At 40.9% G+C, this 15,893-nt stretch overlaps 1 protein-coding gene across 1 annotated transcript in view; it reads left to right on the plus strand.

Annotated features, from left to right (window-relative positions):
- FNDC1 (fibronectin type III domain containing 1) overlaps positions 1-15,893 on the plus strand; it is a 107,953-nt gene that overhangs the window by 72,698 nt on the left and 19,362 nt on the right. The window contains exons 15-16 of the mRNA XM_043592681.1: positions 12,435-12,503; positions 14,061-14,219. Coding sequence (XP_043448616.1) covers positions 12,435-12,503; positions 14,061-14,219 — 228 coding nt within the window. The remainder of the gene's footprint in view (positions 1-12,434; positions 12,504-14,060; positions 14,220-15,893) is intronic.

A 15,893-nucleotide genomic window follows, 5' to 3' on the forward strand; every position in this document is an offset into this window, starting at 1 on the left:
GATCAGTATTCCATTGTGTGGATAAACCACATTTTATCCATTTACTGGTCAATGGACATCTGGGTTGTTTTCACCTTTTGGCTATTATGAATAATGCTGCCATGAACATCGTGTACAATTTTTTTTTTAACACCTGTGTTCAGTTCTCTGGGGTATAGGTAAGAGAGTTTCTGTGTCCAATGGGAACTCTGTGTTTATGTTTTTGAGGAACTGCTAAACTGTTTTCCATAGTGGCTGCATCATTTTACATTCCCAGCAGCAGGGTACAAGGCTTCTGATTTCTCCACACCTTCACCAACACTTGTTATTGTCTGTCCTTTTTATTCTCACCATCCTAATGGGTGCAAAGTGGTACCTCCTGTTGGTTTTGATTTACAGTCCCTAATAACTAATGATACCGACATGGTGGGTTTTTTATACTTTCCAATGATAGGTTCTGAAAGTGAAGGCCAGCATGATTAAGTTTTGGGTCTAGATCAGCCCTGATTTAGAATTGAGTACATTCATTTGATAGATGTTTTGTCTTTATCATTTTGGCAGGTGACATCATTTTGAGAAAACCCTCGCGGTAAACTAAAAAGCGATAGAGTAGCTCTTGTTTTGTTATTCTGGTTTCATTCAGAGTTTTATCAAATAAAATAAAATTAGCAGATGATCATTAATCATCTGCATGTGGATCAGGTGTCGTGGGAGATAACAGAAAAGTAGGTGACATGCCTCTGCCTCTGAAAAGCTCACAATATAATGGAAATGATAGCAGGTAGAAACAACTCACTCTCTTGTCAGAAAACCAAGTTGTGGGGCGCCTGGGTGGCTCAGTTGGTTAAGCAGCCGACTTTAGCTCAGGTCATGATCTCATAGTTTGTGAGTTCGAGCCCCGCGTTGGGCTCTGGGCTGACAGCTCAGCTTCGGATCCTGTGTCTCCCTCTTTCTGCCCCTCCCCCACTCACATGGTCTCTCTCTTTCTCCCTTTCTCTCTCTCTCAAAAATAAATAAACATAAAAAAAATAAAGAAAACCAAATTGTTCATTTATAAAATAAACCAGGACAAGCTAAAGATTGTTTGGCAGTAACCCAGAGAGCTCTCCAGGCCTAAGCCTTGGTGTCTCCTCTGACTTATTTTGCCCTTTGATCTCCACTGCCAGGTCTCACTGCCCGCTCATTATTCCTCCATCACACTTCCTTTTCCTTTAAAGTTTTTATTTTTTTTATTTTTTTTTTCAACGTTTATTTATTTTTGGGACAGAGAGAGAGCATGAATGGGGGAGGGGCAGAGAGAGAGGGAGACACAGAATCGGAAACAGGCTCCAGGCTCCGAGCCATCAGCCCAGAGCCTGACGCGGGCCTCGAACTCCCGGACCGCGAGATCGTGACCTGGCTGAAGTCGGACGCTTAACCGACTGCACCACCCAGGCGCCCCTAAAGTTTTTATTTTAATCACCCGGTGCTCAACACAGCAAGTGCACTCCTTAATCCCCATAGCCGATTTCCTCCTTCCCCTGCGCCCACCTCCCCTCTGGTTGCCATCAGTTTGTTCTCTATAGACAAGAGTCTGTCTCTTGGTTTGTCTCTCTCTTTCTCTGTCTCTCTCCCCTTACCCCGCTTTGCTTGTTTGTTTTGTTTCTTAAATTGCTCATATGAGTGAAATCATGTGGTATTTGTCATTCTCTGAATGACTTATTTCACTTAGAGTTATACTCTCTGGTTCCATCCATGTCATCGCAAATGGCAAGATTTCATTCTTTTTTATGGCTGAATAATATTCCATTGTATATCTATACCACATCTTCTTTATCCATTCATCAGTCAGTGGATAACCGGGCTGCTTCCATATCTTGCCTGTTGCAAATAAAGCTGCTATAGGCATAAGGGGTACATGTGTTCCTTTGAATTAGTGTTTTTGTGTTCTCGGGGTAAATACCCAGTAGTGTACTTGCAGGATCGTAGGCTAGTTCTCTTTTTAACTTTTCGAGGAGCCTCCATACTGTTTCCACAGTGGCTGTGCTAATTTGCATTTCCACCAACAGTGCACGAGGGTTTCTTTTTCTCCACATCCTCACCACACCTGTTGTCTCTTGTGTTTTTGATTTTAGTCGTTCTGACAGCTGTGAGATGATACCTCATTGTGGATTCAATTTGCATTTCCGTGATGATGAGCATCTTTTCATGTGTCTGTTGGCCATCTGGATGTCTTCTTTGGGAAAATGTCTGTTCATGTCCTCTGCCCATTTTTAATTGGACTATTTGTTTTTATGTGTGTCAAATTGTATAAATTCTTTATATATTTTGGATACTAACCCTGTAAAGGGATATGTCATTTGCAGATATCCTCTCCTACTCAGTAGGTTATCTTGTAGTTTTGTTTATTGTTTCCTTTGCTGTGCAGAAGCTTTTTATTTTGATGTAGTCCCAATAATTTATTTTTGCTCTTGTTTCCCTTGACTCAGGAGACCTCTCTAGAAAAAGTTGTTGTGGCCGATGTCAGAAAAATTACTGCCTGTGCTCTTTTCTAGGATATTTATGCTTTCAGGTCTCACATTTAGGTCCTTAACCCCTAATGAATTTACTTTTATGTACAGTGTAAGAAAATGATCCAGTTTCATTCTTTTTCATATTGCTGTTCAGTTTTTCCAACCCATTTGTTGAAGAGACTGCCTTTTTCTCATTGGATATTCTTTCCTGCTTTGTCAAAGATTAACTGACCATATAATGGTGGGTTTCTTTCTGAATTTTCTATTGTGCTCTATTGGTCTATGTGTCTGTTTTTGTGCCAGTACCATACTGTCTTGATTACAACAGCTGTGAAGTCCAGAATTGTGATGCCTCTAGCTTTGTTTTTCTTTTTCAAGAGTGCTTTGGTTATTCAGGATATTTTGTGGTTCCATACAAATTTTAGGTTTGTCTAGTTCTGTGAAAAATTCTGTTGTTATTTTGGTAGGGATTGTATTAAATCTGTAGATTGCTTTGGATAGTGTAGACATTTTAACAATACTTGTTCTTCCAACCCATGAGCATGGATGGAATGTCTTTCCATTTTTTGGGTCATCTTCAATTTTTTTCATTAGTGTTTTATACTTTTCAGGGTACAGGTCTTTCACCTCTTTGGTTAGGCTTATTCCTAGGTATCTTGTATTTTTGTTGCAATTGTAAATGGGATTGATTCCTTAATTTCTCATTCTGCTGCTTCATTATTGGTGTATAGAAATACAGCAGATTTCTATTGTTGATTTTGTACCCTTTGACTTCACTGAGTTCACTTATCAGTTGTAGCAATTTTGGGGCAGAGCCTTTTGGGTTTTCTATATAGAGTATCATGTCATCTGCAAATAGTGAAAGTTTTACTTCTTCCTTACCAGTTTGGATGCCTTTTATTTCTTTTTCTTGTCTGTTTGCTGTGGCTAGGACTTCCAGTACTATGTTGAATAAAGGTGAGTGGCGCCTGGGTGGCTCAGTTAAGTGTCCATCTCTTGATCTCACCTCAGGTCATGATCTCGCAGATTGTGAGATCGAACCCTGGATTGAGCCCTGCACTGACAGTGCAGAGCCTGCTTGGGACTCTCTCTCCCTGTCTCCCTGCCCCTCTCCAACTTGACACACTCTGTCTCTCTCAAAGTAAATAAATATTTGAAATGAAATGAAATGAAATGAAATGAAATGAAATGAAATAAAGTGGTGAGAGTGGACATCCTTGTCTTGTTCCTGATTTTAGGGGGAAAGCTGTCATTTTTCCCCCATCAAAGATGATATTAACTGTGGGTTTTTGATATATGGCCTTTATCATGTTGAAGTATGTTCCCTCTAAACTGACTTTGTTGAGGGTTTTTATCATGAATGGATGTACTTTGTCAATGCTTTTTCTGCATCTATTGAAGTGATCATATGGTTTTTATCCTTTCTCTTTTGATGTGATGTATCATGCTGATGAATATGCAAATGTTGAACCACCCTTGCATTCCAGGAATAAATCTCATTTAATCATGGTGACTGATTTTTTTAAATGTATTATTGGATTTGGTTTGCTAATATTTTGATGAGGATTTTTGCATCTATGTTCATCAGAGATATTGGCCTGTAGTTCTCTTTTGTATGTGTGTGTGTGTGTGTGTGTGTGTGTGTGTGTGTGTGTGTGTGGTGTCTTTATCTCTTTTTGGTATAAGGGTAATGCTGGCCTCATAGCATGAATTTGGAGTTTTCTTTCATCTTCTATTTTTTTGGAATAGTTTGAGAAGAATAGGTATTAAGTCTTCTGTAAATGTTTGGTAGAATTCTCTTGTGAAGCAATCTGGTCCCAGACTTTTGTTTGTTGGGAATTTTTTGATTACTGATTCAATGTACTTGCTGGTAATTGGTCTGTTCAAATTTTCTCTTTCTTCCTGATTCAGTTTTGGGAAGTTATGTTTCAGGAATTTACCCATTTGTTCTAGGTTGTCCAATTTGTTGGCATATAATTTTTCATAATATTCTCTTATAATCCTTTTTTATATTTCTGTATTTCTGTGGCATCAATTGTTATTTCTCCTCTTTCGTTTTTGATTCTGTTTCAGTCCTCTCTCTTTTTTCTTTTCTTTTTTTTTTTTTATTAGTCTGACTAAAAGTTTATCAATTGTGTTGATCTTTTCAAAGAGCCAGTCTCTGGTTTCATTGATCTGTTCTGCTGTTTTTTTACTTTCTACTTCATTATTTCTGTGTAACCTTTATTATTTCCTTCCTTCTATTAGTTTTGGGTTTTGTTTGTTCTTCTTTTTCTAGCTCCTTTAGATGTAAGGTTAGGTTGTTTATTTGAGATTTTTTTCCCTGCTTTTTGATATAGGCCTGTATTGCTATAAACTTCACTCTTAGAACAGGTTTTGCTGCCTTCCAAAAGTTTTGAACCGTTATGGGGTGTGTGTGTGTGTGTTTTCATTTCTTTCCATGTACTTTTAAAATTTCTTCTTTTATTTCCTGGTTGACTCCTTCATTGTTTAGTAACATGTTATTTAACCTCCATGTATTTGTGGTTTGTGGTCTTCCTAGATTTTTTTTTTCTTTGTGGTTGCCTTCTAGGTTCACAGTGTTGTGGTCAGAAAAAAATGCATATTATGACTTCAATCTTCTTGAATTTGTTGAGACTTGTGACATAATATGTCATCTATTCTGGAGAGTATTACATGTGCACTTGAAAATAATATGTATTCTGCTATTTTAGGATGAGGTGTTCTGAATATACCTGTTAAATCCATCTGGTCCAGTGTATCATTCCAAGCCATTTGTTTCCTTGTTGATTTTCTGTTTAGATGATCTGTCCAATGATGTCAGTGAGGTGTTAAAGGCCTCTACTATTACTTTATTTTTACCAGTTCTGGTATGAACTGCTTTATGTATTTGGGTTCTTCCAAGTTGGTTGCATAACTGTTTATAATTATTTTATCTTCTTGTTGGATTGTTGCTTTTATTATTATGTAGTCTCCTTCTTTTTCTCTTGTCACAGTCTTTGTTTTAAAGTCCATTTTGTTTGGGGTGCCTGGGAGGCTCAGTTGGTTAAGCATATGACTCCTGATTTTGGCTCAGATCATGATCTCATGGTTTGTGAGATCGAGCTCCACATCGGACTCTATGCTGACAGCACAAAGCCTACTTGGAATTGTCTCTCTCCCTTTCTCTCCCTGCATCTTTCTCTTTCTCTAAAAATAAATAAAGAAGGGGCGCCTGGGTGGCGCAGTCGGTTAAGCGTCCGACTTCAGCCAGGTCACGATCTCGCGGTCCGTGAGTTCGAGCCCCGCGTCGGGCTCTGGGCTGATGGCTCAGAGCCTGGAGCCTGTTTCCGATTCTGTGACTCCCTCTCTCTCTGCCCCTCCCCCGTTCATGCTCTGTCTCTCTCTGTCCCAAAAATAAACGTTGAAAAAAAAAAAAATAAATAAATAAATAAATAAATAAATAAAGAAACTTTTAAAAAAGTTTATATTGTCTGATACAAGTTTTATTTCTCTGACTTTCTTTTGATATCCATTTGCATGATAAATACTTCTCCATCTCCTCACTTTCAATGTGCAGGTATCTTTAGGTCTAAAAATGAATCTCTTGTAGGCGGAATACAGGTAGGTCTTGTTCTTTATCCATTCTGTCACCCTATGTCGTTTGATTGCAGCATTTAGTCCCTTTCCATTCAAAGTAATTATTGATAGATATGTACTTATTGCCATTTTATTACTTGCTTTGTGATTGTTTTTGAAGATTTTCTCTGATCCTTTCTTTTCTTTCTCTCTTTCATGGTTTGCTGGCTTTCTTTAGTGATATATTTGGATTTCTTTCTCTTTATTCTTTGCATATTTATTAGTGGCTTTTGACTTGTGGTTACCATTAGGTTTGTATAGAACATCTTCTGGATAGAGCAGTTTACATTTAGTGGATAGTCATTTAAGTTCAAATCCATTCTTTACTCCTCTCCTCCCTACATTTTAGGTATATGGTGTCATATTTTACATCTTTTTATTTTGTAAGTTCCTTGACTGATGTTTTTATAGAAATATTCATTTTTACTGCATTTGTATTTCCTACCTTAATACTGTCATTTTTGGTCTTTCCTTTCCACTCAAAGAGTCCCCTTTAATATTTCATGAAGGGCTGATTTAGTGGTCATGAGCTCCTTTAGTTTTTGTTTTTCTGGGAAAATTATTTTATTTCATTTTATTTATTTTAGAGAATGCAAGCAGGGGAGAGGGACAGAGAGATAGAGAGAGAGAGAATCTCAAGCAGACTCTAGACTTGAGCTCTGACGTGGGGCTTGATCCCAGACTCTGGGATTATGACGTGAGCCAAAATCAAGAGTTGGACATTCAACTGACTGAGCCGCCCAGGCACCCCAGTCTGGGAAACTCTTTATCTCTCCTCTATTCCGAATGATAGCCTTGCTGGATCGAGCATTCTTGGCTGCAGGCTTTCCCTACTCAGCACTTTGAATATATCATGCTACCTGTTTCTGGCTTGGAAAGTTTCTGCTAAAAAGTCTTCTGATAACCTTATGGGGTTTCCTTTGTATGTAACTGTCTTCTTTTCTATTGCCAATTTTAATATTTTTTTGTTATCACCATGTTTTGCCAGTTTAAATACAATATGTCTAGGTGTGGATCTGCTTTGTGGATTTTGTTGGGGTGGTGGTTTCTCTGTGTTTCCTGGATCTGAATTACTGTTTCCTTCCCCAGATTAGGGAAGTTTTCAACTATTATTTCTTCAAATAAATTCTCTGTCCCCTTTTTTCTCTTTTTTCTTCTGGGACTCCTGTAATACAAATGTTATTACATTTGATGGAGTCACTGAGTTATCTAAATGTTTTCTCATTTTGCATAATTATTTTTTTCATCTTTCGTTCAGCTTGATTGTTTGCCATTACTCTGTTTTCTAGGTTATTAATTCATTTCTCTGCTTCTTCCAGTCTGCTGTTCATTCCATGAAGCATGTCTGTCATTTCATTTAACAAGCTCTTTATTTCTGTGATCCTTATCTCTGTATTAATGGTCTCACTCGTGTCTTCCACTCTTTCTCAAGTCCAGTGAATATCCTTTTGATCACTGCTTTAAATATTCCATCAGGCATGTTACTTATATCTGTTTTGCTTAAATCTCCAACTGTAGCCTTGTTCTGTTCTTTCATTTGGGACTAATTATTCTGCCTTCTCATTTTGTCTTAGTCTCTCTGCCTATTTCTCTGTGTTAGGAAAGTCAGCTACATTTCCTGTTCTTAAGGGTAATGGCTTTATGAGGAAGAGTTCCTATAGTGCCTTTAGTGCAGTGTTCCCTATTCCCCAGGGTCTGGCACTTCTGGGAGTATCTCCAATGTGGGCTGCATGTTCTCTGTTGTTGCTTCCTGGCCACTTTATCCATCAGGCCAGTCATCTGCAGTGGCTCTCTCCACCTGTTGTGGGCAGTGTTTGGTCCCTGGCCTGAATGTGGTGAGTTTTGACTAGGTGTGCTCTGGTCTGCTTGTGAAATGAGACCTGTCACCACTGCTGTAGAATTAAGTCCCTGCAAAACTCCTGGGTCAGGAGATGTGATGTTGGCAGGGGTTTGGGTTGGTCTTCTGGTGGAGGGGGCCACCATGCTAGGACTGAGGCAGTTGTGACTGGGAAGGGCAGTTCTTCCAGAGTGTGGGTGGCAGGGCTTGACATAAGCAAGTTAAGTAGCCAGTGTCTACACTGTGCTGCTTCCTACAGGTGGGCCTGTGCTTATGCTGAGGGTTGGGGAAGGAAAATGGCACCTGCCAGTTCCTTTGTTCCTGGAGGGGTCTCTCTGTGAATGCTGTCTTTCTGGGATGTGCTCTGAGATGAGTGAATAACCTCCTCATTGTGTGCTTCAGGTGCTTTTCAGATCACTGTTTTCATGCTGTATGTCCATGGACTGTTTGTCTAGCCTTCTCTACAGGAACAGTCTCAATGTCCTCCGAGGTATCTCAGAGTCAAGCCTACTGACTTCTAAAACTCCAGGCTTTAAGGGGCACCTGGGTGGCTCAGTCAGTTAAGCATCTACCTTTGGCTCAGGTCATGATATCATGGTTCATGAGTTCGAGCTCCACATCAGACTCTCTACTGTCAGTGCAGAGCCTGCTTCAGATCCTCCATACCCCCCTCTCTCTGCCCCTTCCCCATTCTCTCTCTCAAAAATAAATAAATAAACTTAAAAAAAAATACCTCCAGGCTTTAAGCCATGCTGGTTTCCAGAAGTCATGAAATTTTGCTGCTCTCTTTCTTTGCAAGGCAATTGCCATGAGGATTCAATTTTCCCATGCACTCCCCTGTGTGCTAGTCTGTCTCTTATCCTTCTCCACAACCACGGTTCCCTCTCCACCATAGTAGCCATTATCTGTTTCTCTCCCAAGCTACATCTCTGCACTTTCTACCTTCTTCAATGTGGCCTCTTCTCTCTCTTTAGCTGTGGAGTTGGTTCTGCCAGTCTTCAGGTCGATTTCTGGGGTTTTTAGAATGATTTGATAGTTATCTAGTTGTAGTCATGAGATAAGCCTAGGGCCCTCCTTCTCTGCCATCATCTACCTCTTCCCTTCATCACACGTCTTATATTTGCTTCATTCTGTCCATCTATAGGCTGGCCCTGTTGGCCCATTTTCAAATTGTTATTCCTTATTGGGCTTCCTTCCACCAGCCTCCACTTGCCTGGGGATACCAAGCACAGTCCCTGCTTCATTCATCATTGGAATGAAATTTGTCAGGGCCAATGCTGGAGAGAGGCATAGGAGCAAGCATCTTGGGTGGGGATTAGCTTCTAAAGATGGCTTGTAATTTGAAAGACGGTCACAATCACTCTGGAAAATTCTATGCATTATATATGAAATGCAATGAAGTTTGTCATTTTTTGGTGGAACACCTTGTAGTAGCCTTGATATTTGTTCTGTAAATGTTGTAAAGACACTGAGAGCAGAGAGATGCTTTCAGTAAGAGACTCTGATGTCAGCTGAAGGACAGTCTCAGGGCTCCCCTTCACAAATGAACTGCAGAACCACCTGTATCCTGTCTCCCTGCCTCTTATTTGGCTCCCAAGTTTCTGTTTTTCTCATGCATCTTCTCTTTTGTTGTATTTAGTGCCGTCCATAATGAACATTCATAAGCACTGGGGCTTCATGTGCACACATCCAGTATTTAGCAAACAATATTTTGGTCATGGCATTTTGCAGCCTGGTAGCCTGAAATGCTCACTCTTGTAGTGCTTACGATCACCTGCGTTAGTGATCACTGAATGAATACCTTCCCTTCAAGACCCCCACTTCATACCCTCCACCCAGTGACCATTTGTTATTACATTCTGCTGGAAAAATCCAAAAATTTTGTTTTTAGCCCTCTAATTTTCAAATCATCTTTTCCGGGGGCCCCTGGGTGGCTCAGTCGGTTAAGCCAAATTCGGCTCAGGTCATGATCTCGCCCCGCGTCGGGCTCTGTGCTGACAGCTCAGAGCCTGGAGCCTGTTTCAGATTCTATGTCTCCCTCTCTCTCTGCCCCTCGCCCACTCTGGCTCTGTTTCTCTCTCTCAAAAACAAACATTAAAAAAATTTTTTTAAATCATCTTTTCCAATCCCAAAGTCTTGACTGCCCTAGTTAAATAATGCACCCTTTTCCTTTAAAATACTGCTTAAAAATAGTAGGAATAACCTGGTGTCATTCAATCATTCCAATAACTGAAGCAGTGTTTAAGTACTTCCTTATTTGTTATGGATGCCATATGTGTGTGTATGTATATCCGTGGAAGCACAAATGCATGTTATATGTTCATTTGCAGTGTTTTGTTGCTTTTACTCTTCTCTTTCTCTCCATACTTGCATGCGCACACACCCCCACACAGACACACACACAGACACACACACACACACACACTTTTTTTTTTGCTTGATATGACCCTCCCATTAGAGAATAAACTCCTTGCAGTGCAGGCAATGTCTTCTGCCTCATCTCACATTCTTCATGGTGTCTAATTATTCATGTTTGGTCGGTCTGTCTAAACAATATCTTAAGCTATAGGCATTCTCTGTTTTACTAACTGAGAAGTAAAAGCCAGTGATCTTTGTTTTTCAGGTTCCATTTCTACAGTGGATCAGATGATATCATCCGTGTGTGGAAATGTTGAGCCAGCTGAACATCTTCAGTCACTTGTAACATGATCTTGGGGCATGTTTCAGAAAAACATCAGTCATTATGGAAAGCTGTTCCACCCTCCCACACCTCACTCTCAGGACAGAAAACATAAGGAGAATAGTTGGAAATTCACTTGAGCTGGACCAACTGTGCAATTTACAAATATTGTTGGTTTTCAAATAGATTTTACCTTTTCTCGAAATTTCTACTCAGAATTTTTTAATAGTTTTGTTAAATATCTTTGGAGCTGAGGCCCTAATTCTTTGGTGACATCTTGCACTCGTGTTTTCTTCATGACCATTTGGATGAACTACTCAAGAGAATGAACCATACCACCATGCTGGCGGCTGGCAGTTGTGGCTCTTTTATGTGAAGAGGTGGAAGCTTTTGATATTGATGCTGAGTTGACTTACAAAGCATCTAGTTTTATGTAGTTCCAAATGCTTCCAAATGGCAATCAGGTGGGACAAATCCTGATGGTCAGTTTTTTTTTTTTAAAATACACTGACATCTGGAAGTTTCCATTACTTGGAACCAAGATGGTGCTATTTTAGGAAAACTATGCCTGGTTTTATTTGATCTTAAGGGGGAAAAAAAGAGCACTAAATCACTCAGTAGGATGTTTACTCTTGCCAGAAGACTGAATTGACACTCATTCAAGAAGTGATCCCAGTTTGCAGGTAAAAGGCATCATTTCTGTGGCCTGCGGCACATAATGCAATATTTTAGCGCCTTGAGAATTCCACTTAACAGTGAGAATCCAGCAAGGAAATGCTGTACTTTCCCCTTTTCTTCTTTACTCTGGGATGCAAAAATTATACAGTTTATTCATTTTTGATCTGGCTAAAGATTAAAATGGAAGAAACACATCTGAACCAATAATGAGGAGAAACAAGACTATGTTCTTAAAAGTTAAATTGACACAGAAAAGAAAGTGGTACCAAAAGAAACAAATGGCAAGATGGGCCCAAACTGGGTGATGTGAACTTGAAAACTGTCTGATTTGAACCAACCCAGAAGTAATTCCTCTTGGATCCAAGAATATTGACATTGGAATGACCTAAGGAAAAATTAGGTCTTAATAGTTGTTCTTGAAATGACAGTCCTGACCCCTGAAGGGTGGATGGTAATTTACAATTTCTGTCCTGCTGACATTCATTGGCCCCATCAGAACACACCAAGGGTCACCACCTCAATGGTAAAGCAGGTACCGGGGAATCTCACAGGCCCTGGACTGTGGGCTCCCCACCAGAGACTGGGGGGAGGTTAGAAGGGAAGCAGTGAAACATAGGGAACTCACATTGGTGTGGTTTGCCAAGGTACAATGGAGGAGAGGCAGGAAATCACCCTGCTTCCGAAACATGTGAGCGTGGCAAAATCGGGTTGGAGAGAATGAAGGCGTGATGAACAAGGGAGTTCGCAGATGGGGTGATTTTTGTTGGCATCCTGAGCACCAATCTCCCACTCTTCTGCTTTCTGAGAATGCCTGTTCTCAGGCCTGTGACCTGCTGGGCCAGGGCCCTACCCGCAGCCTCCTGAGAGCTGCCTGGGCAGGCTGGAGAGTGGGCACTGTGTGCAGAAGCAAGGTCAGAAAGCGCTTTGTGTTGGAAAGCCAGCGTGCTGGAGCAGGCGGCTTTCCTCTGACCCCTAGGGGGCGTTCTGAGCACCCCTGTCCGAGTGTGAAGGAGAGGATTTCTGGGTGTCAGCATTCTAATGCTCTCCCGTCTGAGAAAGCTGAGCGGCCCTGGCCTGGTGACTGACCCCCTGGGCCCTGGACATGATTCCAAGCTGCAGAGAGGAAACCTTTCTCCTCTTTCTTCACTAGATGATTTCTCAGGATTGGAGACTGACACAGCGATACCCACAGAAGAGGCGTATGTTATCTATGACGAAGGTACTAACTGGTTTTAGATAGATTGGATTTGGATAATTTCTCTCCTTTTAATTACTGAGTGGATGATCTCAGTTTTGAGTTTCCTTCAGACTCTGAGCTGCATGGCAGTGCTCGGGAAGGTGGTTTTACCCCAGCTTCCAAGTGAGGCCCCCATTCGTATTTGATCCAAAGAAGAACAGTGTGCTTCATATGTGAATACAGCCTCCAGACAAGCCCCTGTGCCCCCCATTGTCTCCCACCCCCCAGGAATTCTGGAGCTGCTTGTCTGGGCCTCTCCTTCGGCCACAATTTGTGAACCCACTTGGTTTAACCCACAACTCTGCTTCCTCTCATTTCCCCCTTTTCTCTTCTTTTCTAATTATGTAAAAGATGCAGTGCTATAGAGGTGCTGATTTTTTATCACAGAACCTTTTCAAGTAAGGGTAATCTCATAAGAAGAAGAATGCAAAATACCTTGGATAGAGTCTGGAACAGTCGTTTCGTAAATGTAACCGGGGCTCTTATTCCTTTATGACCCTTTGACGGTTCTGTGTATTTTATAAGTTGCCACAGCAATGCAAAAACTTCTTGTGGGCATCTTGTTCCCATCCTAGTGCTGGCCTTTGACACTCAGGATGTTCTCACTTTTGTGCTTCTTTGCCTGCTGTTATCTGTAGCTCCAGTGGCCTTAAACCACCAATGAGACAATAATGTCACCTTTGATGCAGTCATAATAAAGTTTGATATAGTGGTTTCATCCCACAGTTTAAAAAACAAAAAGAAAGAAAAAAAAACAAATGTCATAGAAAAAAGAAAAGTTTCTTAGCACCTTTGAAAACACTAAACTCCTTTCTTATTTGAGCAGTGGAAAGGAAGTAGCGTTTTCTTTTTTAAATTAAAGGATCAGGGGTGCCTGCGTGGCTCAGTTGGTTAAGTGTCCAACTCTTTCTTTGGCTCAGGTCAGGGTCTCACAGTTCTTGAGTTTGAGTCCCTCACTGGGCTCTGTGTTGACAGTGAGGAGCCTGCTTGGGATTCTCTCTTTCTCTTTGCCCCTCCTCCACTTGCGTGGTCTTTCTCTCAAATAAACAACAACAACAAAAAATGAATGTTAAAGGATTAATCCCACCTCCTCCCCAGAAAAAAAAAAAGTCCATTCACAGAAGGACTAAATTTCTAAATTTCTAAAAAGTCAAGTTTATTGTCTAATGTGAATCTTCTATGACTCTAAAAGAGAAAATTACTTAGGCAGAGAATGGCCAGGGACCAGTTACAGGAGCATGCTAAACCAGATTAATTCTAAGGTTCTGTCCAGCTCTGATCCAAAAATCTCATTTTTCTGCTCACATATATTTCCTTTTCCTCTTCCTTTCTTTTATCTGCAGCTGCTTTTCCAAGGGGACTGAAATGGGAGGAATAACTGTTTCATTGGGAACAAATTATGTTCAGGCATAGCATTTATTTTTGGGTGTGTGTGTGAGTGTTTTAGTCTCAAGTTGAATGTTAAGAAGGTGTCTCTTGGCCACTCATGGTGCCCCTTTTCTGGAAGTTCCCAACTGCAAAGCCTTCATATCATTTCAGATTATGAAGTTGAGACCTCGAGCCCACCGACCACCAGCAGGCCTCCCACCACCAGGCCTCCCACCACGGCTGCGGCCCCTGAGGTCATCCCGACAGAAGGCTCCATTAGCTCCTTTCCTGGAGAAGAGTTTGATCTGGCTGGAAAGAAACGATTTGTTGGTAAATAGAACCTCCTTAATCAGAAAAACATGGAGTTTTAACTTTTTTTTTTTTTAACTTTGAGGAAGAGCATAACTAATTTCTTGGCCTGGTCAAGGCAGACCATTTGGAGCAGAAACTTTCCCAGAGGGAAGTTTCCATTTGGGGGTGATTCAGTGAGTCAGTCCTGCTTGGATACACGTTAACTTGGTTTCTGCAGAAGTCAGGAGAGGGAAGTGTGCAGGAGAAAGTTCAGTATCCAATAGAGTAGAGCTTAGAGAGGCTGCCTCGTGTAGACCAAGAGGAAGGAACACTTTTAAACATCTTCAGGACCAGAGAACATGACTAGTTTTGTTCTAGCAACATTTCCAAGCCGGGGCTTCCACTAGGGCTCGCCTATGTGTTGCTTGTTAAGTTCTTCGTAAAAGACGAGCATCTTACTGAATTGAGCTACTGGTTCTTCTTACAATACCACAGAGCCAAAGTTCCTTCTCTTCCATTGTATCCTGTGATTTTCATTAGCCTCAGGGACTTGGGCTCTAGACGCTTACTTTATTCTTCTTTCTCAGCTATTAAACAATTTCAAGAGGAAATACTATTTCACTAAACTGTGCCTCAGTCCCTGTGGGAGTCTTCTTTTCCCATGCCCTTAATGAACTTCACTAACGAGACAGTTAGATTAATACGTTACTAAGTGGAAAAAAATATTACCAAGTGGAGACAGGCAACAGCTTAAACTAATATCACACTTTTCTGTTTCCAAAACAAATGTTCTGCCATAAGCAGAGAACGGCTCTCACCAGCCAAGATGTAGTACTGAGTGTCTAAACTTCATGTGCTTGAAGAGCAAGAATATTAATTTGAGGTAGCATTCCTGAGGCAAGTGCTAATGCTGGATCATGGCGTCAAGCAGCCTGGCTGAGTTCACCAAGTGTTCCGATCTTCCTCTCTGTGCTTCTACGACAGAAACGAAAATGCTTTCAGCACTGTTGTTTGCTGTTCCAAAGAACTTTTCTGAAGACTGAGAGGCTTGCTATTGTCTGGCTATTTTCATATGTCTGTAACTCTACAAAGCATAGTAGATTACTCCCCCAAATTTCCTGGTTAGATCCATCGACAAGCTCTCAAGGCCTAATTTTATCCAAATTATTGGAAAATAGAGGACCTAAAAATTGCTTTTAGTCCCAATGGCCACTAAGAAGGAGAGCCTGTACCAAAAGATGCAGTGGAACATTTAGAAAGTACTAGAAATTGTCACCTGAAAGCACTTGAGAGTCTTGCATGTATAAAGCCCTAGCTCCAGCTCCAATTCCTTGACATTTCTGTCTTCTTGCAGAGCATGTATGATAAAGAGGTGTGGCTAGAGGTAGAGTCTCCTGTCTGGCCCTTGTTTTGTGGGCCCTCTTGGCATTAGTGGCTCAGATGAAACATGAGATATCAGTCTATGCCCTGCTTTATTCCCGGGCCCTTGTAGCCACTGAGATACGTATGTAGAAAAACCTTGAACCTGTCCATAAATGAGAGTTACTGTTACTGTACTTAGCAGTAATGTTGTAAAGACTGTTCAGGCCTGACCTTGTATAGATATTCCAGGTGGTCATGGGTATCCCTGAAGCTCTACAGAAGGCCACACAAGGACTGAAGGCTAGAAACTGTACATTTTGATCAGTGTATTTTTTTTTCTGGTTCCAAGTC

The sequence above is a fragment of the Prionailurus bengalensis genome, chromosome B2 (genome assembly GCF_016509475.1).
Source record: "Prionailurus bengalensis isolate Pbe53 chromosome B2, Fcat_Pben_1.1_paternal_pri, whole genome shotgun sequence".
In the NCBI taxonomy this organism is placed as follows: Eukaryota; Metazoa; Chordata; class Mammalia; order Carnivora; family Felidae; genus Prionailurus; species Prionailurus bengalensis.